Below are 22,815 nucleotides of genomic sequence, written 5' to 3' on the forward strand. Positions count from 1 at the left end.
CCGCATGAACACCAATGTGGGTCTTTAAACGATTTCCTCTGAGGAACTGAGGCATTGCTTTTTATTTTATTCATTACTTTGTTCGTTATTTTGTTCATTACTGCAGTTGCTAATCATCAGTTATAAATTATTAGTGTGGGACTGGGAGGAAACAACATTCTATCTATGGAAAGAATTCAAAAGAAATACAAATACATTAAAAGGTAATAGTTCATAGTTAATAATATATATTTTTTGTTCAAATAAACTGCAATCGCAAAATAACTACCAATATAGACTACATCCAGTAAGAGTTTATGTTTACATTGCTGTGTAACATGACTTGGAGTTCAGCACCAATCCACTGATGAGGCACAGTCTGTACTGTACTGGACGAGCCCTTTTACAATATGAAGCTGTTATTACAATGCATGCCTTAATAGTTTCAATGATTTTAAATTTTGAGAGCAAAAAGCAGATCTGTTTAAATTTTAGCCATAAGATCTCTTGAATTTAAACTCTGAACCCGGGTATGTGCGTTCTGAACAAGGATGGAAGCTTCTGCAATCCTACAGAGCTCTCAGGCCCAACTCCAAATCAAATAGTGAGGGTCTGTCTTTCCGGCTTTCAGACTAATGGGTGTCAGATCACACATCCAGGAGCTAAAAATACTCTCATTCACCACCCAACACAATGAAGAAAAAGTGTAATTCAATGTGTCTCATCAGATAGGCTGTACTGAGCCTGTCCCTGCCACCCCACACCTAGCATTGGTCAATCATAGCATCAATGTCACCACTGATCAGAGGTTCCTGGTGAATTGGGTGACATGTAAAGCAGACACAGTCAGCCGGAGTGATTGTGATTGCTCTCTCACACGGAGTGCATATTCCACTCAAACCCATCCCACATTTTAAACACTGAACATTTTATTATCTAAGGTTTCCAGAAAATGCCATTAAGAAGTTAACAGTTAACAGTGCTCTTGTGCTGTTTAGTGCTGACCTACACAAGAAATACAAAACATTGAATCACTTGAAAGCCGGGGCACTTGATAAAGGATGTTAAGAACTGTAGAAAACTGAATGTAAAACAATTTCACTAATGCAGTGTGCAGGGAGTGAATCCCTTTTAGTGTGGGCTGATGAGTAAATATGTTTTTGTTATTCGGATTTCTGATTCATGACAATTTTTCCCTGGATTCTCTTTTGAACCAGTGTCGTCATACTTCTCTGTCATAGAGGGTGCCTGAAACACACCCGAAGTCGGTTCACATAATGACTGTAATCATACACTTCCCAGGTGTGTAAAACAGCATTCACAGGAGCTGGTCCTCAGTCAGAGATTAGTTATAATCCTAGGATACAGAACTTGCACTGTTTGCTGCAATGGTGCCATGATGTGTTCAAGCTGTCTGCCACCGACAGATGAGTGTACAGGGAAGTATATGTAATGGCAGTTCTTATTTATTCTTCACAGACACTCTAATCCAGTTTGACTTGCATAGCTTATCATCATGCTGGATATATACTGATTCAGGCTGAGTGTGTGAAAGCAATTTCTCAAAAGCTGACCTTTTGTCTTATGTTTGTAAGCTCATTGGGGCCACAATGCAATACTAGGATGAAATGTTCTATACAATATCTACTTGTATAGGATTCTGTCTTTCACACATCTCATCTACTTGACTGTTATTCGAGGTGTTTTCACTGTGCAGCCGTTAAACACATTCAGGGTGCTTTGACATAGAGCACTTTCACATCACATCTGCATTTTAATGGAGTACTAAGTACAAGGTGCACAAATAGGACATCTTGATGATTATTTGCTATGATGGTTTGGGAAATTGTATTGTTCTTGTTGTAGCATGGGTGTGTGGATGGCAAGATAATATGAATGATACTGGAAATGTTCAAATTTACATTGCAGTCCATAAGCTTTTGGAACTGACCTGAATAGAATTGAAATGTGTTTCAATAGCTGAAGACAAGGTAAAGATCATTGCGTTGGAGACAGAGCCAAAACAACAAAAACTATCACTGTCCAAATACTTATGGACTGAACTGTAGGACAAAAATAATGGCAGTGACAAGCATATACTTGACAGATAAAATAAATAATTCATATAAGCTTCATTAATGTATTGTGGGGGGAATGTTTCAGCTATTTGTTTAAAACACTTGGAAACAGGGTTTTGCAGGCTTGCAGGCTACCCTAGCGGGTATTTGTAGTTTCAATGGGAGGCAAATACATTCTACAAACAAATAGTTGTTTAAAGTCTGCCCTAACATACACTGTGCAATACATAACACAGATTACACAAAATCCGTCATTTACGCATCCATTTCAAGTACATTTGAGAACATGCATATACTGTATACCTTTCATACAGTTAATGAAAATGCATTTGCATACAATACGTTGGTGGAACATCCTTCACACCTTCATCAGTGAGAGGACTAATGCCATGATATGAGGAATGGGACCTCTTGCTCTCCACACGTTGTAATGGAGGCTCATCAAGAGGATGGCACTCTTTCAGTAGTATGAGGCATTTCTCTGAGTCAACTAAAAGTCAAACTAAATTCACCACACCTGTTTTTTTTTTTGTATTAAAGAATGGAGACAGTGTCATTTGACCTTTTTGGTCTTAAAGTATGTTTTCTTTTGAATGAATCAACTGACTCTGCAAGATGCTGCTCATTAATACATTAATAGTACATAATCCAGTCTCAAGTCAATATTATTACAAGTGACCAGTCCAACAGGTAGCTCTTTCCTTTTGTTAAACAGAGTGTACTAGCACTGAGTGAATGGATGTTAATGGTTCTGTTTGTGTGATTAAGCTTGGCTGGTTCAGCCACAGCTCTACTTAGATCCAGAGTACTTTCTCAAATTGTATGCATGTTGACAAAGGTGGGAATTGCTTTAGACATTGGAAAGTTCTCAACTGCTTATAGGGCCACTCTTTTGGCATTCTTAAGAAACTCCACAAATTAGCCATTTCCAATCGCAAAGCAAAAATCTGTGTACCCCATTGTCAAGTGATTGAGTTTATGCATATTCTCTCCATAAGAGGCTCTCATAACTCAAATGACCTGGGGGCCACTGGTAGTGTCTTCTCCCAGAGTTATGTAAAAAGCCATGTGATCCACGTGAACATTTTTAACAGCTCTGGGAAGGATAGGGGTAATTCTCTCAGAGATTGTCTAAACATGTCTGTCTTTCCCAGTGCCTATCTGGTCTGAATTTATTTGGCCTTGAACTATTTGTGGCCAACTTGGAGCACTCTCCACTTCAATAGTGAAATGGTCTACAAACAACTGTCAGAAGTGTGTCCTGAAGCTCTTCGATGGCAGCAGCAGCACTAAATTGCCCCCCTCCACAGGACACCAGAAAGCCAGGAATTTAGGCTTTTATCAGAAAGCTGGGTCTGTCATAACCTCATCTTTTTTACAGAATTCTTTGTTTGTCAAAAGCTGCTGAGACAAGCAGACCTGGACATGTAACTTCAGGCTAAGCATGTTCAGATTGTGAGTGATATAAACTAGGAATGCTCGGTCCATCGACCATTTAGGATCTTCAAGTTCAGGAGCTTCCATTCTGCAATCCTCCATGAAACCCTTCATCTTTAATCTCAAAAAACTCTTCTAAATATAATATTTATAGTTTTGATGTAATCCGCTGCAGAGCCAACACATCTCTGTAAAGTAAAACACATCCCCACGTCATGATTAAAGTTACTCCAAAAAGGCATGGAACTGAAGGTGATGTAAGCCCCAAGATCTGATGTGACTGATGCACTCAATCGCAATAGATATCACATTTTCACATTGCAAGCGTTTGATGCAAAGTGCCTGCTGGTGGTAATAATTCAGCGCAGAATGATTGCTGTATCTACATATTCCATTACTACAGTGCTACCAGTCAATTTTAATTTTTGTCATTGGTGGGCCGGCATCTATGGCTATGCCTACTTTCCGTAAGCAACTCTTCCTGGTCTTCAAACTGGTCATTAATATCCTCAACAAAATGCAAGCTGAGCATTATCGTTTATGTCAGCTTCCTTGTTAAACATCACATGCACAGTAAACTGTGGCCTTGTGGCATAACTGATTACAAATGTCACTCAATAGCTAATTAATCCACTCTGCCACCATATTATTTCATAGATTGCTGAATAAGCCCTTCTTCTGTGAACATGAAATATTACTGACCTGCAGCAGACTGTTGTTCAGAAAATAATGTTTAGTAAGCGGCTTTCTGCTTCCGATCATCTCACTCAATGATTTTGCGGCATCAATAGCCTTCTTAATCTATGTGGTTGGCTTATTCCTTGCATCTCCCTTATATAGCTACTTCAAATACTGCTCTGGTCTGGTATGGGGTGCTGATACATTAAAAAATCTGTTGAAACAGCATATAGGTATCAGGGATAAGCTATGGAATTTGTCAAGAATAGCTGGCAGAATGTTGGCTCCAACTGTCTTAAAGTTACCCTCAAATATAGCATTTTAGCATTAAGGAAAGCTATCAAAGCTGAGCCAGCTAGGTATGACAGTTAACTAAACACATTTTAACTTGAAATTCATATGGCTTATATCCTGAGGAAAAACTGTTTGAATGTTCACCAAATTACTATTTCATTACACAAGGTAAAGATGGTGGTTTGCTGCTTTGAATTTCACAAGTTATGATGGATATGTTCTGTTGCTTGACTCTGTTAACCCTGATACCCATTGATCTGTTCTCCACAGATGCTTGAATGAATTGCCGGGAGCTGGTTCTAGGCATAAGCAACAAATGGGGTGGCCTGTAGCGTAGTGGTTAAGGTAAATGACTGGGACATGCAAGGTCGGTGGTTCTAATCCCGGTATAGCCACAATAAGATCCGCACAGCCGTTGGGCCCTTGAGCAAGGCCCTTAACCCTGCATTGCTCCAGGGGAGGATTGTCTCCTGCTTAGTCTAATCAAGTGTACGTCGCTCTGGATAAGAGCGTCTGCCAAATGCCAATAATGTAATGCAGTATCCTACTGGGGGGTGTGAAGGGGGAAAATGAATAAATCCATCCGTTGTGCCCCCCCCAGTCCACAATTGGTACTCCCACCATGGCCTGCACTAGCTACTTTCTCGGTCAAGCACCCCCCAGAGTGATAACAACACTAGAGTCAAACAGGAACCAATAGTTGAGTTGGGTAATGACTCTTGAAAGTTGGGCTGATTCTGCAGTCAGGTCTGTGTTTAAACAGGGCCAGTTCTGACTTTGTGCTAGATTGTGGCAGCTCATTCACTTTGATAATGCCCTGCATCTTACCACTCCAAAACACCACACATTCATTTTCCTAATTTGATAAAAATTTGTACACTCTTGTTTTTGGTGACATCAGGTTTTAGATATTGAGCTGGTTGTTAAACAATGTAACCTTACCTTGCCATTATGGTGGCTAATAATTGGGAAAATATGCATTGTAAATCCATCCATCCATCCATTATCTTAACCCGCTTATCCTGAACAGGGTCACAGGAGGGCTGGAGCCTATCCCAGCATACATTGGGCGAAAGGCAGGAATACACTCCAGACAGGTCGCCAGTCCATCGCAGGGCGCACACACCATTTACTCACACACTCATACCTGGGATTCGAACCCAGAACCTCCTTGCTGTGAGGCAGCAGTGCTACCCACTGCACCATCTGTGCCACCCCTGTACTGTAAATAATTTAAATAATATTGTGTATGTGAAGAATTGTGTGGTTGGTGAGGAGAGGGCTTCACCAATGGTAGGCCAGCATAAGATATGGGAGTGGTCAAGGAGGAGTGGGAGGGGACTGGGCCGTTGTGATGTAAAGAGTCCTCTTGGCAGGCTGAGTGCTCCTGCTCAAGCTTTATCTGTGAAGACTGTTCTCTCTGGAGGAGTAGCCAGCGATTCTGCCTCTTCTGAGCAAGGCGTGGCACAGAGACAGGTGAGCATGTCACTATCCACTATGTCTTTGTCTGGTATTCAAGGAGTGGTGTCCTGCAGCAAAGAAATGCTAAAGGTTACTGCTGGGGCATGCATTTACTTGTTCTCCAGTTTTTATGGCTGATTCATGTACAAGATTTATAACCAGAGGTATGTGTGCCATAATGGAACTTCCTCCATAAGGACTACTTAGAGTTTTTCGTCAAGTGTGAATCTTTCTCATAATGAATACCAACAAAACTTAGTAGTCACAGAATGATGTAAGTATTTATATGCTTACATATTTAAGTCAGCGTAATCTTATGCAAACTTGGCATTTATATGTAGTTGTGGTTATTTTGGGGAATTGCCTTCTGTAATTTGGATTTCAGGTACAGGTAGAGCACTTTCTTGTCTAGACAAAAATGTGGATTTTAATAGTGTGAGGAAAGAACAGAAAAAGTTAAGTGCAGGAGATGCTTTATACTATGTGCAATAGTTAAAAAGTGCCCTGTAACACATGAGCTCTCTTTACACAGCCTGGTCTGGTGTATTCATGTAGTGTTGCTGCAGGTTATAAGAAAAGGTGAAATGTTCATTGCTGCTGAGGAATATTTACTGGCCACGGCATGGTTTTCCAAAGGAAATGTAAATGATATTGTAATCACAAGAACCTCTCTTACCTTGTGTGCAGACAGCCTTTACACTGCACTAGCTGAGCTCTGTGGTCATTGCCTAGAGCACTATGCTGATTAGCAGGCAGATTGCAGTCACCTTATGACCAGACAAGTTTATCTTGTTCAGTTACTGGAATACCATGCCGAATTAAACCGTTTCTTACTTGGTGAAACTGTGGCCAATTATGCGCCGCTTTGCTGTGCTGTCAGTGATGGTTAATACTAGCATTATTTCAGATCATATAACCCATTGAAAATGAATGCTCTAGCTGGAAACGCAACCCAACAGCACCACCCCCTTTTTAATAGCCAAAACTAATGGCCTATTTTCATAATAGCTCTTTATTATTTAACATTTATCAGTCTAATACCCCATTTCAACAAACTCAAGACAACAAACAGGGTATTGCAAAAAGCCTAAATGGTATATACCTTTAAATGGTATAAACATCAGGGAGCACTTTATTACGTAGACCTGTACACCAGCTTGCAAATGCAAATATTTAATCAGCCAATCATGTGGCAGCTACTAAATGTGTAAAATCATGCAGACATGGTCAAGAGGTTCAGCTGTTTTTCAGACAAAATGTCAGAATGGGGAGGAAAAGTGATCTAAATGACATTGACTGCGGAATGATTATTGGTGCCAGACAGGGTGGTTTGAGTATCTCAGAAACTGCTGGTCTCCTGGGATTTTCACGCACAACAGTCTCTAGAGTTTGCAGAGAATGGTGCGAAAAACAAAAACATCCAGTGGGCAGCAGTTCTGCAGGCAAAGTGCCTTGTTAATGAGAAAGGTCAGTGGAGAAAGGCCAGACTGGTCAAGACTGACAGGAAGATGTTAACACAAATAACCACACATTACAACAGTGGTATGCAGAAGAGCATCTCTGAACACATAATGTGTCAAACCATCAAAAAGTGGATAGGCTACAGCAGCAGAAGACCAATAAGTTTTTTAAAAAGTCAAATAAATACCTAATGAAGTGTTGAATGAGTGTGTATTGCGAGTACAATGACACCAAATTGTAGGAAGAAAAAAGAAAAGTTGTGCCTTACTTTCTCTTCTTACAATACTCCAATACATTTTACCTTGACAGGATGTGATATAAAAAGAAGCCACCTTTTATTACTACTTGAAATATTACTTTTATTATTGACAGAATCTGATCTGAAACTCAATTCAGCAGTTAGACTGCCTGCTTGGTTTGCAGATCTGGGCTAAGAACCTCAAGTGGTGTAATGTTATTTTCCATCATTTCCCAGATATAAATTCAACCATGCTGCGTCCTTACGGGAACAATCTGGTTCTCTGCTACACCAGGCTGCTATACATATTGCATCAATAGAGAACCAAATGTTTAAAATAGATGACCAAAACAATTGTACACAAATATTAATGATACGTCTTGCTTGGCCAATTATTATGAATGATATTTTTCACAGATTTAAAAAACTGTAACTGATTTAATGATCGTGTACTAACTACTGTACTGTATGAATGGTGACTATCACAGCAAGGGGAAATGTGTTTCTTATCATGGTGTACATGTTTCATAATAATATATTTTAGTCCTATTTTTAAAAATAGCAACATAGTGTGCTCCTACAAACTACAGACAAAGGAGGACAACGCTGTTATGTGTATATTTATAAACTCACACTAACAAGTAGCCCCACATCAGCGTCTGCCTTCTTATAATGTGTCTGACGGGAGTCCTTTTTATGCACAAATAATGTCACCTATCTGGTGGTTATGACAAACCACGCTGAAATAACAGCCTTTAGAAGGTGGAATGCTCCCCTCCACTCCCCGGATGACCTGAGACAAGCGTCTCATACTGGCTTGTAATTACTGTATGTGGAGCCACAGTCTTCCTCTGCCCATTGTGAGCCACAGATGGACTCATATCTATAACAGAACATGTGCACTTAGTGTCAGTTTCCACCATGTCAATGAAAACAGCCACATTTGCGAGTGACCAGATGAAATTAGTTTATGTCTGAATGATAGATTGTCTGGTACTTCTAAGGGTAACTTCAGCTAGGCTGTAATCTTAGATGCATGTAGGTTCATCATATTGGATTACATATTTTTTCGTAGAAGGCACTGTGCCGTCCATTGCATGAGGCATTAAACTGAGGTCCTGTCTCAGTGCGGTCAATATTGGTCCCATAGCACTTTTCAAAATGGTAGGGATAAGCGATTAAGATGAAATCATCTGCATTAACACCAATAAAGAACTTTTTTTTTTAATGCTGTTTTGCTTTATTTGTTGTTTTGTAATTGCATGAGCTATCATTATTGACCACATGTTTAGCAGTAAAGGTTTCTAATCAGCTGTAATGTCAGGCTACTTTTTACACAATAGATATTGCCATCTAACACTTCCCAGTAGCAACAACTGAAGGGTATATCTACCTTGGCTATTATTGGTACAGTCGATAATCACGCTGATATTCAGTAACATGAATGGAATCTAGGCTGGAGCAGATACCATCAGACAACAGTCACTGGTCATTAATGCATGGCAAAGATCAGACTGGAATATGTTTCTGTCCACACAGAAATGGCATCAAGGCTTGCGGCCTCCCTCGCCCTGTTCTTCCTGCTGGCGAGTGTGGCAGTTCTCATTGCCGTGGCTGTTGTCCAGGTTCACAAGAGGACTTATGAGTCTGCAGGGCTGAGGGTGAGACTACTGTAACATACCGGTCATTTTCACCCAAGCAACGCACTGTCACACACCCATCTGGCACTGGTATGTACGACTTTCCAGGGAAATAATGTGTCTCTGTGGAGATTTGCTTATGAGAGGCTATATAGTGATCAGCACTTTACCACTCATGGTTTTGCACAAACCTGTTATAGACCATGAGTAATTTACAGTTACAGCAGCATAACACATTATGGGCTCTATTTTTACAGTCAAAGCACAACTGGGCTGAGCGGTTTTGTTATGTTTGGAGAGAAAAACCAACAGGATGGGAGATCTCCAGGAACAGGGTTGGGAACCCCTGCAGTAATTGAAAAGAGGCCTGTATCACACATCAGGATATACTGAGTTACTGGGATAACTGCACGCAATGAAACCTGGAAATTCAGCCATATGTGGAGCATGTTATTAGTTTAAAAAATGTGGAACCCTGCTGGTTGCAAATACTTTGTCTGCGACCCATAGACATAATCAGACACTGGGTATTATACCTGGTGAAGCTCTGCCAGGCCTGTACTGCAGCCATCTTCAGTTCTTCAGTGCATGGTCAGTTGAATTTGGGTAATGGACATGGTCATTCAAGCCTGCTATTTGGCCCTGAAAAACTCATTTGTTGCTTTAACAGTGTGTTTGATGTCACTGTGCTGCTGCATAGTCATGCCCCATCATAGAATTTTGAGGCATTTTGTTGGATCTGAACAGGTAAGATGTTTCTGTATCCTTCAGGGAAGTATTCTGCAAAGCAAGATTATTGAGTTAGCCAGATAACTGCAAAAACCCAGGTAAACCCAAGTAAAAAAGAGCTGTCCCGGGTTTTATTTGTGCAGTTACCCGGCTATCTCAGTAATCCTGCTTTGTAGAACATGCCCCAGAATTAATCCTATTGCTGCCATCATCAGTCACATCATCAGTAAAGAAAGGTGAACCAGATCCAGTGGCAGCCATGAATGCCCAAGTCATTAGAATACAGTACCTCCGCCATGTTTCAAAGATAAGTGGGGTTGCTTTGGATAATGAGCAGTTCCTTTCTTTCCCCACACATACTCTGGCCTGTCTGCACTTAAGGCTAACCAGTGATTTGCATCTTGCAGTGAGTCTCATGAGGTTATGCTGGTGTTTCCCCTAGTTTTTGTCTTTTAGTTTTTTTCACATCCTGATGAGTGTTGTTCATCTATTCTATGGTCTTTTCTTCACAACTGAAAGTATCCTTTGGTCATCCACTACAATGGTCTTCTGTGGTCTACTAGGTTGTTTCCCAGGTTGAGCTCAGTTCATTCTTGCTTCTTAGCAATGTAACAAAAACTAGATTTTGACACACTCAATGGTGAGGGAACACAACCTGCACATTTCAAGGTTGTTGGTTTGATCCCATGATGGGGCACTGCTATTGTACCCTTGAGCAATGTGTTGAACTGCTTCAGTTAATATCTAGCAGTGTAAATGGACTATATGTAAAAAGGATGCAAGGTGCATTCTGCTAAATTACTATGTAAATGTAAAATACATCACTACACATGGAGAGAACATCTTGGTAGTGCTCAGCCATTACCCTACTGATGTTCATGTGGAAAAACACCAGAGTATGAACATCAAGTATAATCTGAAATATTCTACAAGTAAGCAAGAATCAACATGAACATAAAGATAAAACTAGGGAACATGGAAGTGATCAGTTCAAAATGTGTGCATTCTTGCAATTAGTACATTTATTTCAGTTGGTTGATAGAGGTTCTATTTCAAACCTGGATATACAGTATAGACAAAATAACATTATTATTTATTAGAACCTGCATTTCAAGTTATAAGCAAAATAGATTAAATTCATTTTTATTTTCTTATTTTATTTTGATGTTAATTTGATGTTCAATGTTTATTTGTGTGTTCATGTCCCACTTCCTCCAAAGTCCACACATTGATAACACCATTCAGCATCATCTTTTTTTGGGTTTTGTTTTGTACTGATGCATAACTCTTAGTTAACCCATAATTTAGTAATTAGTCACATGTTTGTGCTCATCGCCAAAGGATTGCTCAACTCCAAGGAGCGCCAACTCCAAGGAATGACAGCTATTACTGCTGAAATTCAGGTTGAGAGCCAGATGTTACATACACAACAATCTCTCTACATATGACACATTGTGAGGAAATGTCTCCTGTAGGACTCGGTATGGATTGAATCAGCCCGTGGTAAAGGCTTGTGTGTTATGTTCTGAATTTTCTCTTAATTTAGTTTGGAATTGTGCTGGATGCTGGCTCATCTCGCACCACACTGTACCTTTACCAGTGGCCAGCTGAGAAGGAGAACAACACAGGTGTGGTCAGCCAGACACTCAACTGCATGGTTGATGGTAAGGAAATGTCAGGCAGATAACTGCTTATTGGTTAATCTTACAAATGACCATACAGAGGACAAGCTGGACTTTAAACAGGCTACCACTAGCTTATTATCCATTTGCCCAGCTGAATCTGCCTTCAATCCTCACTGCTGGATATCTACTGTAGGTGCACTCCCACTGAAAGAGGAATATGGTACATTAGTGACTTAACAGATCAATATCCATTTCCTGTGGTCAAATTCCCCTCCGCCTTTTAAAAGATAACTGTGGTTCTGCTGTTAGAAGTATAGAAGATAGCAGAGGTGCAGCGGTTAAGGCATTTGACTTTGCAGCTGCCCACAGAGGATCCGCATTTGCGCCCGGATCCTGACAGATCTGAGTAAGGCCAGCACCCAAGGGAGCGGCAAAATAAAAAACAAAATGAAAAAAAGAAGTATGAAAGATGAGATCAGATGCACAGCATTACAAAGGGATGAAGTCACGTGACAGCAGGGACAATTAATCACCAGACTAGACTGCAACAGTAGAGAATGTTTTGTCAACTGCCTGCAAGATTTGGCCCTTGAAGTTTTCAGTTTGGAGCAGAGCATACAACACTACTGGATGCCTGCAGCATATTCTGAGCTGTTTCTGCATTTCATCTTCAGGTGTGCCTATCTCCAGTTTGGGCCAGAACTCGAGTCTGGACCAAATGTCCTGGAGCTCCCTGAAGAACTGTGTGGCTCAGGCCAGAGAGATCATTCCTCCCTCACTGCACAGCATCACCCCTATCTTCTTGGGTGCAACAGCTGGCATGAGACTGCTGAGGTAACCAATCAGGAACCACATCTGGTGCGTCCTCTGATCTTCCTTCCCTGGGAGTTTCTGAATATCACTTCATCCTTTCTTCAAGCAAAGGGATTCATAATTCAATCCATATAATTACACTGGGAATAGAAACGCAGAAACAAGTGCCCTTTGCAATGCTACGATTCTGATCTGTTGTAATCTCTCACCCTCAAAGTGTCTTCTGAACTAAATATAAGTTGAATGAATGAACAAATGTCCCCATGACAAGGAAACTGTGGCCTTATACAGAATAGCTACTGATTCTCTCCATCAGTTATATCCCCCGGTGCGGGACCATGACCGTTTCCTTTCTCTCCTTCATCTGTGTGCTAGGTCTCAGAATGAAACAGCTTCAGATGAGATCTTGCAGTCCCTGGAGAACTACCTGAAGAGTTTACCTTTCGACTTCAGGAATGCTTCCATAATCTCTGGGGCGGAAGAGGGGCTATATGGGTGGATCACAGCCAACTACCTGATGGGAAATTTCCTGGAGGTCAGGTGACCCTCAGATCCTGTGGGGTGGGTGGGTTGAAAAACAGACAGTGTCTCCCATTGACTTTCATTCAGAATAGGCCATTTTCAGTTATTAGGACATACTTTCCTTCTTGACTTATATTTCTTATTGTAGACAATAGTATATTAGTCTAACTCCATAGTTACTTTTAATAATCACTTGAGCATGTGTAGGCTAGCTTACTTTGCTAATATTCGGTAAGGCAAATCTAGTTAGCCACAGCTTGCCAGCTTCTTTCATTGGTTCAATGGATAAATAGATTTTTAATTACAATTATTGTTTTCAAGCGTTGCAACCACGCAAAAATCCTACTGTGTTCTGAGTCATTGGTAAAACAATTTTAACCTTAAAGGTACAATTTTTGTGTTAAAACATTGTTGCAAGACCATTGTAAATCCCTTCCTATCATTGAAAAAGGCTCAGCTCACTGACATGTTGACTCACCCTCTGCCTGTGTTTATAGTCCTTAAATTCGGGTTTCAAAGTATACATTTGTCGGGCCAAAATGTATCAAAACATTGTACGGCTGTACAGCAATTAAAGCCACTGGTTGAAAAATGGTTCCAACTGCCACAGCCAATGGTATTCTGGGGGCTTAATCTGATTATTAGTGTCACTGCCCAAATTGCACTCCAGACAAGCAATCACTGAAACCCTGTGTACTATTGCTTATTATCCAAGCGAAGACTACATATCTAGTTATAAAACAATACCAGTTTGTTATCGGTAGCAACAAGCCAAATATATCCACTTAGAATAAAATATAGGCAATACGAACATAGCAGCGATTGCACAAGCGTTGTGCTTCAGGTGGATATTTGTACATTCGGGAAGCTAACTAGTAATCGCTAATTTGTTTGTTATAGCGAACTGGTATTGCTTTCTAACTAGATAAGCAATAGCATAGAGTGTTTCAGTGATCGCTTGTCTGGGGTGAAATTTGGGCAGCTACACGTTCCTTTTGTCTCTTTACGTGTTCAATCATCCGTAAACCTTTATTTCTCTCAAACTCTAAGTTGCAGTTGCATCGTTTGTGGTACATTATCATATTTTAGTTATACTGCCAGCTTGTTACGCAGCCAAATAACTTGCTTGCTCACAATATACGTAGTTGGTTAGCTAAAGTGAAAACTATAAATAGTGTTATGTAGCACACCAAAGTCAAGATCTCATAAAGTCACCTGTTCCGCGAACACTCTTACTAGAACACTACGTAAAGGCGGCGGGCTCTGTTGCGTTTGTCACTGTTCGCTTTCCAAAACAGTGCACGAGAACAGTGAACTGTATAATAATTTATATTACACGTTATATTCATAGACTGTGGGAAGCACAAACAGTGTTGTCGTTTGAGGTTGTATGTTGTCTGCAATTCGTCTCTTGACCGTTAGGAGTCCGAAATGACCTATTGTACCTTTAAACTTCAATAAGTTCTTGAAATGTCTGATAAGACATCATGGCTACATACAAACAAACTGCCTTTTTGTCTGATCATACCCAGCGTTTAGCTTTGCATACACAGATAAACTATGATTTGTTTCTCACTATCAATACATGTGTCAAGGCAACATTCCATCATTGAAAATATTTCCTTCTTCAGAGCATGGGATTTCTTTTTTTTGATGGTAGTAACTGTTACGTTTCTCAAGCGTCCAGGGGTAGGAGGGAGTACGCAACAAAATAATAATTAAATAAAATGACCGGGAGGATATATTTGAGCGTTATGGGGTGAAAATAATCGAACAGACCAGAATTGAGGTGCAATAAAAGTGTATTTACAACAGCACAGTGGAGGTGCTATTTACAGATTTCAAACAAGTATACACAAGACAAAGACACATGGGGTACGAGCCCAAGGGACCTGTTGCCAAATCAATGAAATTAACAAAACCAAATAGAGCTGAAAACAAAATACATACTAACTGTTCACGTAACAAAATAATATATATCTACGCTATAACCCAAAACACGTAACAAAATAATATATATCTACGCTATAACCCAAAATGACATAGGTGGCAATCACCCCTTTCCTAAGGTGTCTAAACAATTGTTCACCCTACGTGCAGCAACAGTGTATAGAGGCCTCTGTCTGCCCCAGGGCCTATACCCGGACAACCACATTCACACAAGTAGGAGAACAGATAAACAACATACATCGACAGGGTTCTCAATCGAATGAGCCACCAAGCCTAGCATAGCCCACGTGGGGCAGCCAACACACAGCTTATGTAAACAGAGACAGCAGTTAGTAGTTATCGAGTGTTAATGAAGCAAAATGCTAGGTTGTGAAGAACTGGCTGCTAGCCATGTAAAAAATACTGTTTTTCAATTTATATATCACCTTCATAAGTTGCTACAAGTAATTTGCAGACCATCCATCCATCCATCTATTATCTGAACCCGCTTATCCCAAACAGGGTCGCAGGGGGCTGGAGCCTATCCCAGCATACATTGGGCGAAAGGCAGGAATACACCCTGGACAGGTCGCCAGTCCATCGCAGGGCACACACACCATTCACTCACACACTCACACACTCACACACTCATACCTATGGGCAATTTAGACTCTCCAATCAGCCTAACCTGCATGTCTTTGGACTGTGGGAGGAAACCGGAGTACCCGGAGGAAACCCATGCAGACACGGGGAGAACATGCAAACTCCGCACAGAGAGGCCCCAGCCGACGGGGATTCGAACCCAGGACCTGCTTGCTGTGAGGCGGCAGTGCTACCCACCGCACCATCCGTGCCGCCCTATTTGCAGACCATGTGAAACATAAAATACAAACATGATATAGAGATACAAACATGATATAGTAAAAACTGTAACTGTGCCGGAAAACGGTGGATTGCTCCCTCCGGGTTGGGAACGAGTCTTTGCCCCAAGTGAAGGAGTTCAAGTATCTCGGGGTCTTGTTCACGAGTGAGGGTAGAAGGGAGTGTGAGATCGACAGGCGGATCGGTGCAGCGTCAGCAGTAATGCGGGCGTTGCACCGGACCGTTGTGGTGAAGAAGGAGCTGAGCCGGAAGGCGAAGCTCTCGATTTACTGGTCGATCTACGTCCCAACCCTCACCTATGGTCACGAGCTTTGGGTAGTGACCGAAAGAACGAGATCGCGTATACAAGCGGCCGAAATGAGCTTCCTCCATAGGGTGGCCGGGCTCAGCCTTAGAGATAGGGTGAGGAGCTCGGACATCCGGAGGGAGCTCGGAGTAGAGCCGCTGCTCCTTCGCATCGAAAGGAGCCAATTGAGGTGGTTCGGGCATCTCATCAGGATGCCTCCCGGGCGCCTCCCTTTGGAGGTTTTCCGGGCTCGTCCAACTGGGCGGAGACCCCGAGGGAGACCCAGAGCCCGCTGGAGAGATTATATATCTCTCCTGGCCAGGGAACGCCTCGGGATCCCCCAGGAGGAGCTAGAATGCGTTGCTGGGGAGAGGGATGCCTGGGGTGCCCGGCTTTGCCTACTGCCCCCGCGACCCGACTCCGGATAAGCGGGTGACGATGGATGGATGGATGGATGTAACTGTAAGGAAACAAAAACTACATTTGCAGCCAATGCAACATTAGAATCAATGCAACACCATGTTTAGGGGCGACATGGCTCAGGCAGTAAGAGCAGTTGTCTGGCAGTCGGAGGGTTGCTGGTTCGATCCCCTGCCTGGGCTGTGTTGAAGTGTCCCTGAGCAAGACACCCAACCCCCAAATGCTCCTGACGAGCTGGTCGGCGCCTTGCATGGCAGCCAATCGCCGTGAGTGTGTGTATGAATGGATGAATGAGAAGCATCAATTGTACAGCACTTTGGATAAAGGCACTATATAAATTCCAACCATTTACATAAATCTTTACCTTTTTAGCTAGGGATGTGCTAAGCATTTTCATTCACAATTACACCTTCCAAAGTGCCTATGCATTTTAAGTAAAACATAATTCCCAGCTCTGAAGAACAAACATTTCACTCTATTGACAGAGAATTAGAAAACTGTCACATCTACTGTTGGGCTGCTCCTGTCTCTGGTTCTGTCCATTCACCCCGTCTGGTGTTCTGGGTAGCCTACCTGGGAGAGCTGCAGGGCCATGGACAGGTCTTATCAGTCCTGCAGAGCAAAGTACCGTAAGCTTCCACAAGTGATTTTTAAATGAAGGTCAGTGGAGGACACTGTTTTCTCCCTGCTGTGGATGGGGCCTTGTGATGATGTTGATGTCATCTGTCCCCTTTTAACCAAGAAACAAATGTCTCTCAATGGCGTTCTTCCACTTGAATTGTTGCTTTTTAAATAAATATAATTGGTATCCCTTTGAATAGGGACGATGTGCCACTGAAAAGGATCTCACAACCAATAAAAAGTTACAATTAAAAGTAGAAGTAAAGTTAAAACAAAAATAGATCCTTCCCTTTCTAATGGCTGTTCAATATAGAAATAATTACTTCGTGATTTGTCTTGAGACATGGCTCTTGACATGTTATTTGGTTTTGTGGTCTTGATCTTGCCTTGCCATTCCTACTGCTGTTTAAATACATGCTGTTGCTGCACTGTTGGTGAAAGAGTCTGTCCCCACTGGCAGAGAAACATGTGGAACGAATGGCTGCACCCTCAAGGAGCCAAGACTATTGGATCAATGGACTTGGGGGGAGCGTCGACTCAGATTGCCTTCACTACCCCCATAGAAGAGGGTGCCAGTGCGGAGGGATATACACGGGTTCGGCTCTATGGTTACAACTACAATGTCTACACCCACAGCTTCCTCTGCTATGGCAAGAATGAGGCACATAAGAAGGTTCTGGCTGCTCTGGTGCTGGCACAGGTACTGGCCCTCTTGCCTTGGATTGTTATTTTTGTTTTATTACTAACAAGCAGCCTGAAATTGCATGCCCTCCATCTGTCTTTTCAGGAGGATGATTGCCCTTTCATTTTAAGTGCCTGGCCTGGTTTCATTGTAATTAATGCATTGGATTGTCTGGGAAGTCCATTAATGCCCCAGTGTAGAAATGCATGACATCCACCATATGCTGGGCTGTGGGACAGTGCTGGCTTTGAGAGACCAGAGAGGGGGTGCATTACTGGATCAGCATATTGATCGTAGAGTTTCAGACTGTTTTACTGTCTTAAAGATAAAATGCCTATGGTGCACATTTCTGGTGCCTGTATGTTTTCACAGACCACCTCATGAAAATCACCACTAAACATGCCCTTAGCCAAGACCAGTGATTTATGCTCAGTTCTCCTAGTGTTGCAATCCAAATGTGGCTGACCATAGACTTGAAAAAAAAGTGACATCCATGCAGATTCTTCATACCTTGCTCTAATGACAGAGGTAAAAGCTACTCACATTTACCAGTTATACCAGCCCTGTCAAAGCTAAACAGAGATAAGATTAGGTACAGTAGTTACTGGATGGCAGATCTCATTTCTCACCCCCTACTCGACCCAGCTCCTGGTCCAAGTGATGGTTCTGTCCCGCCTGGACTACTGCAATTCTCTCTTGGCTGGCCTCCCAGCATCCGCCATCAGACCCCTCCAACTTATCCAGAATGCAGCAGCTCGTCTGGTCTTCAACCTTCCCAAATACTCGCACGTCACCCCCCTGCTTACTACCCTCCACTGGCTGCCTGTCATGGCTCGCATCAAATTCAAAACATTGGTGCTAGCCTTCCAAGCAGTTAAGGGGTCTTCCCCAGCTTATCTACAAAAAATCATCAGACCCTACACCCCTGCCAGACCTCTTCGTTCAGCCTCCACCGGCCGCTTGGCACCTCCCCCTCTCCGAACCTCCACCTCATGCTCACGACTGCTGTCTGTTCTGGCTCCACGGTGGTGGAACGAACTCCCCGTTGAGGTCAGAACTGTAGAATCTCTCCCCACCTTCAAACGCAAGCTGAAGACACACCTCTTCAAGCAGCACCTCTCCCCATCCCTCCCTACCTCCCTGTGAACCTTAATTGTTGTCTCTGTGACTTGCTTTGTGTATCGGTATTTTTTAGTTGGCTAGGTAAGCAGTGTTTTGATAGTTAACTTTGGTCACTTTTGCTCTGTTTGTTTGTTTCTTGTTTAAAAAAAAAAAAATTAAAAAAAATTGGCCCTCATCCTTATCTTTGTTGTACAGGTAGCAGTTCAAATTGTACTTCCCTCTAGGGTCTTTCAGCGAACTTATCCCTGGTTATGGATATGCACTTTGTTGTACGTCGCTCTGGATAAGAGCGTCTGCCAAATGCCAATAATGTAATGTAATGGACCAGTGGGGGGCAGCCTTCCCTCTACACCAGTGATTCCCAAACCTCTTCTCTGGTACCCCCAGCTGGATCTAGCCTCCAGGTATTTGATTAAGCACACCTGGTGTAAAGAATCAAGGGGTTGGTTAGTTGCATCAGGTGGGCTTGTGGTGGAACATATCAAATACCTGGACCCAGCTCTTAGTAACCGAGGGGAGGTTTAGGAACTACTGCTCGAGACCAAATAAATCCACTACCGTAATGCTCACAAAATCTTCACTGACCTCCACTCTTTACATTTATCTCATGAAATGTGTTCTTCATTAATGTATTTTTCTTTCACAGAAGCCCTCTAAGACAGTGGAGAATCCCTGCTTCCCTGTCGACTACAGCACTACCATGTCAGCTGCGGACATTTTTGGGAGCCCCTGCACTGAGACGCCCCAAGACTATGACCCTGATCAACAGCTCCACCTGGTGGGCACAGGGGACCCTGCACGCTGCAGAGCTGTAGTCCGTACCATATTTGACCTGGAATCCTGCCGTGGCCAGGCCAACTGCTCCTTCAATGGCGTGTACCAGCCTGCTCTGTCTGGACATTTCTTGGTACAGACACGTACAAATATTAATCTGTAATTACTTTTAAATTGGGACTGTATCACTCACTCGGCTTTAGCACACTTTGGGATAGTAAACATTTATCATACATACATTTCCTCTTGCCTTCCCTAAAATAGTCAGGGACAGTAAGATGTTGTTTAGAATCCAGATCACTGGGATTTGTCTTAACCAGCTAGTCTCTCAGTAGATCTGATAGGTGAAGACTAATGTTTGAGCATGATTTTGAATGAATGTACCAGTACTGTATAACATCCAGGTTAATGGAAAGTGTAGTAACACTGTGAACACGTGCTATTGCAGGCGTATGCTGGATTCTACTACACGGCAAATGCTCTGAAACTAAACAGCTCTTTCACTCTGGATTCCTTCAACTCCACTGTTTTTGCCTTTTGCTCGAAAAACTGGACAACCGTGAGTGACATAAGTATAATGTAACCACATCTAACATGATGAGTACAAGGGCTTATAATTATTAACTTTTCTTAAACTGAAAATGAATGCATTATGTTGACCTTGTAAAAATATAAAGAGATTTCCTTTTTTTTGGTTTGTTTTTGCTGTTTAGCATGTTATTCACCCACAAAGCCACAGTACAAAAACATACTCAAAAACAATAACATTTACTAAAATTGAGAATTGAGAATTCAAGCATGTTTTCTCAGTTGTACATGTCAGAGAGTGGGTAATTCTCAAAAACAAGTACTGAATTTAGTCCAGTTGTTTACAGGGCAGACATTGATATACTTTTGTAATGTGTGACTCTCTTTCTTTTTAGCTTATAGCAAATTATGAAATAAGGGAGAAATACCTGTCAGCGTACTGCTATTCTTCAAACTATGTCTACAATCTGCTGGTTGAAGGATACAAATTCACTGCTGAGACATGGAATAACATTATATTTAAAAAAAAGGTGAGTCTTCCTGACTGTGTCATGCACTTAATGACTCAATATTTAATTGCCATAGTTTTCAGGACTCCTGCATATCTTTAATCACTCATAACTATTCTGTAATTATGTAGCATATTGTGCACAGTACATTTCAGTTGTTCGCCAGTATTAATAAGCTTTATCAATTCATTACATTTCAGGGTTTTTCCTTTCACAATATACCTGGGACCTGTTCCAGAATAGCGGGACTACTGCAGAGTTAGCCAGATAACTGCACTGAGTAAAACCTGGATCCTGCACAAATCTGGAACACGCACTGGAGTGGAAATAGTTATCTGGCTAACTCAGTAGAACAGGGCCCAGAACTCATGCTAATAGATTTGTACATATCTAGTCCTTTATGATACTGAACCCTAACTGCTTCATCCTGCATCTTGAAATACCCAATGACTTCACTTCAGGGCTGATTCAGAATGTACTGTATATGCTGTATGCAACTGCAAAGTACATTTGATCTAATATCTGGAACTAAGAACTACTCCAGCATTTCAATGAATGATTAAGGCATTTTTTCACAATAAATAGTATTAATTCCATCGCAAAAAATAAGCTATGCATTTTGTATCAATAAACTCACTTAAAAGGATAGTTCACTTTTATTTAAAAAAAATTCTAATATCTGAGTCTTTTGGAGTGTCATGACCTAACTTTGAAACAACAATGGAGATCTTCTGGATTTCTATCAGTGAAGTGATATATCCTTTCCTGTCCCCCCAGGTGGAAAACAGCAATATAGCCTGGTCCCTGGGCTACATGCTGACCACTTCCAACATGATCCCTGCAGAGCCTAAGCGCTTGTGGCTACCCATGGATAACTCAGTGTTTGCTGGCCTGCTGTTCGTCTTCTCCTCTTTAGCCATCCTTAGCCTCATGTTCCTCATCATTTCACTTGTGCGTGTCTGTTACTAATATCCACCAGGGGGCAGTGCTGAGATTTCATGAACTGTCAGAGGGCTCATCCTCAGGCCACAGTGCTTTAACTGGACAAGAGGAAGAACTGTGGGTTGGTACACTGGGCGCTACCAAACTGAGCAAAGCAGCTTTGTGTTTTGCTTGGGTTTGCAAATGAACAAAGGGCAAAGTAGTGTGTCAAAATTCCACTACATTCCATCACACGATTGGCCCTATTGGAGTACCTATTTGTCTGCAGCTAGTGCGTGTGAACTAGCAGGAAAATGATCATGGATGCACAGTCTTCTCTTTCTTAAAATGAGACCAAACATTTTGTTTGATTTGTTTTTGTTTATTCTGGATGGAATGGACCAAGGACATTCCTGCTTTCAACAGACTGTGGTCCAGGCGGGCAGATATGATGTACCACAGATACACTTGTGGTGAAGAAAAACAAGCATGGTAGAATAATCTATGATGAATCTGATTTACTTGTATGCCTCTTTCATGCTCCATTGCATTGCACTACATCATATTTGTTTTGGATGACGTTTTTTTTTTTTTGCCTGACTCTAGGTTATTCAATGTCTGCAAGACACATATATACATTTTGTTTGTATGTATATGATGCATATTCAAATAAAGTACTGAATGATTACAGTACCTACATCTGAATGTGGGATTTAATTTATGGTGGAAAAGCCCCTTAGTTTGTCAAATAGGTCAGCTGTTGACACAGAATTGGCTGATCTTTAGCATTCCATGCACATCAAATAACGATTTGAAATAGTCCATTTTTTAGAAATAGCCAGAAATTCCTACATGTATTTGCCAGAAGGAGCTGTTCTGCAGCTGACGTTACCTCAGTGCGGAAATAGTAAGCCAGCAGGGGGCACTGCTCCATAAAGCACAGACAAATCCATACTCTGACAGTAATAAACCAGGTATCTGTTTTCAGACAGACAGCATATGGGTTTTCATCAGGAGTCTGTAATACATTCTGTGTTATTTTAGGGCCCTTTGACTATGTTAGAGAAATGTTGCCTACACAGTCTAGTACGTATGTATAAACTGTTTTGAAATCCTGGAGATAATGAGAAATTAATCACGATACTGTGCCAAATCAAAAGCATTTCATTCCAGCTGACAACATGCT

General features: G+C 41.7%; 1 protein-coding gene across 4 annotated transcripts; it reads left to right on the forward strand.

Moving 5' to 3' along the window:
- Positions 1-5,861: 5,861 nt before the first annotated feature.
- Positions 5,862-22,199, forward strand: entpd3 (ectonucleoside triphosphate diphosphohydrolase 3). Of its 4 annotated transcripts, none has more exons than XM_061243010.1 (10): positions 5,862-5,942; positions 9,166-9,287; positions 11,542-11,659; positions 12,295-12,454; positions 12,809-12,968; positions 17,554-17,793; positions 19,544-19,804; positions 20,120-20,230; positions 20,595-20,729; positions 21,486-22,199. In XM_061243010.1, the coding sequence occupies exons 2-10, from the start codon at positions 9,168-9,170 to the stop codon at positions 21,675-21,677; spliced, it is 1,497 nt and encodes a 498-aa protein (XP_061098994.1). In that variant the 5' UTR covers positions 5,862-5,942; positions 9,166-9,167; the 3' UTR covers positions 21,678-22,199. The 4 variants fall into 4 exon arrangements, with proteins under 4 accessions (XP_061098994.1, XP_061098245.1, XP_061099836.1 ...); XM_061242261.1 differs by lacking the exon at positions 5,862-5,942 and adding an exon at positions 5,988-6,091; XM_061243852.1 differs by lacking the exon at positions 5,862-5,942 and adding an exon at positions 6,098-6,201.
- Positions 22,200-22,815: the final 616 nt, after the last annotated feature.

The sequence above is a fragment of the Conger conger genome, chromosome 1, assembly GCF_963514075.1.
Source record: "Conger conger chromosome 1, fConCon1.1, whole genome shotgun sequence".
NCBI classification, from domain to species: Eukaryota; Metazoa; Chordata; class Actinopteri; order Anguilliformes; family Congridae; genus Conger; species Conger conger.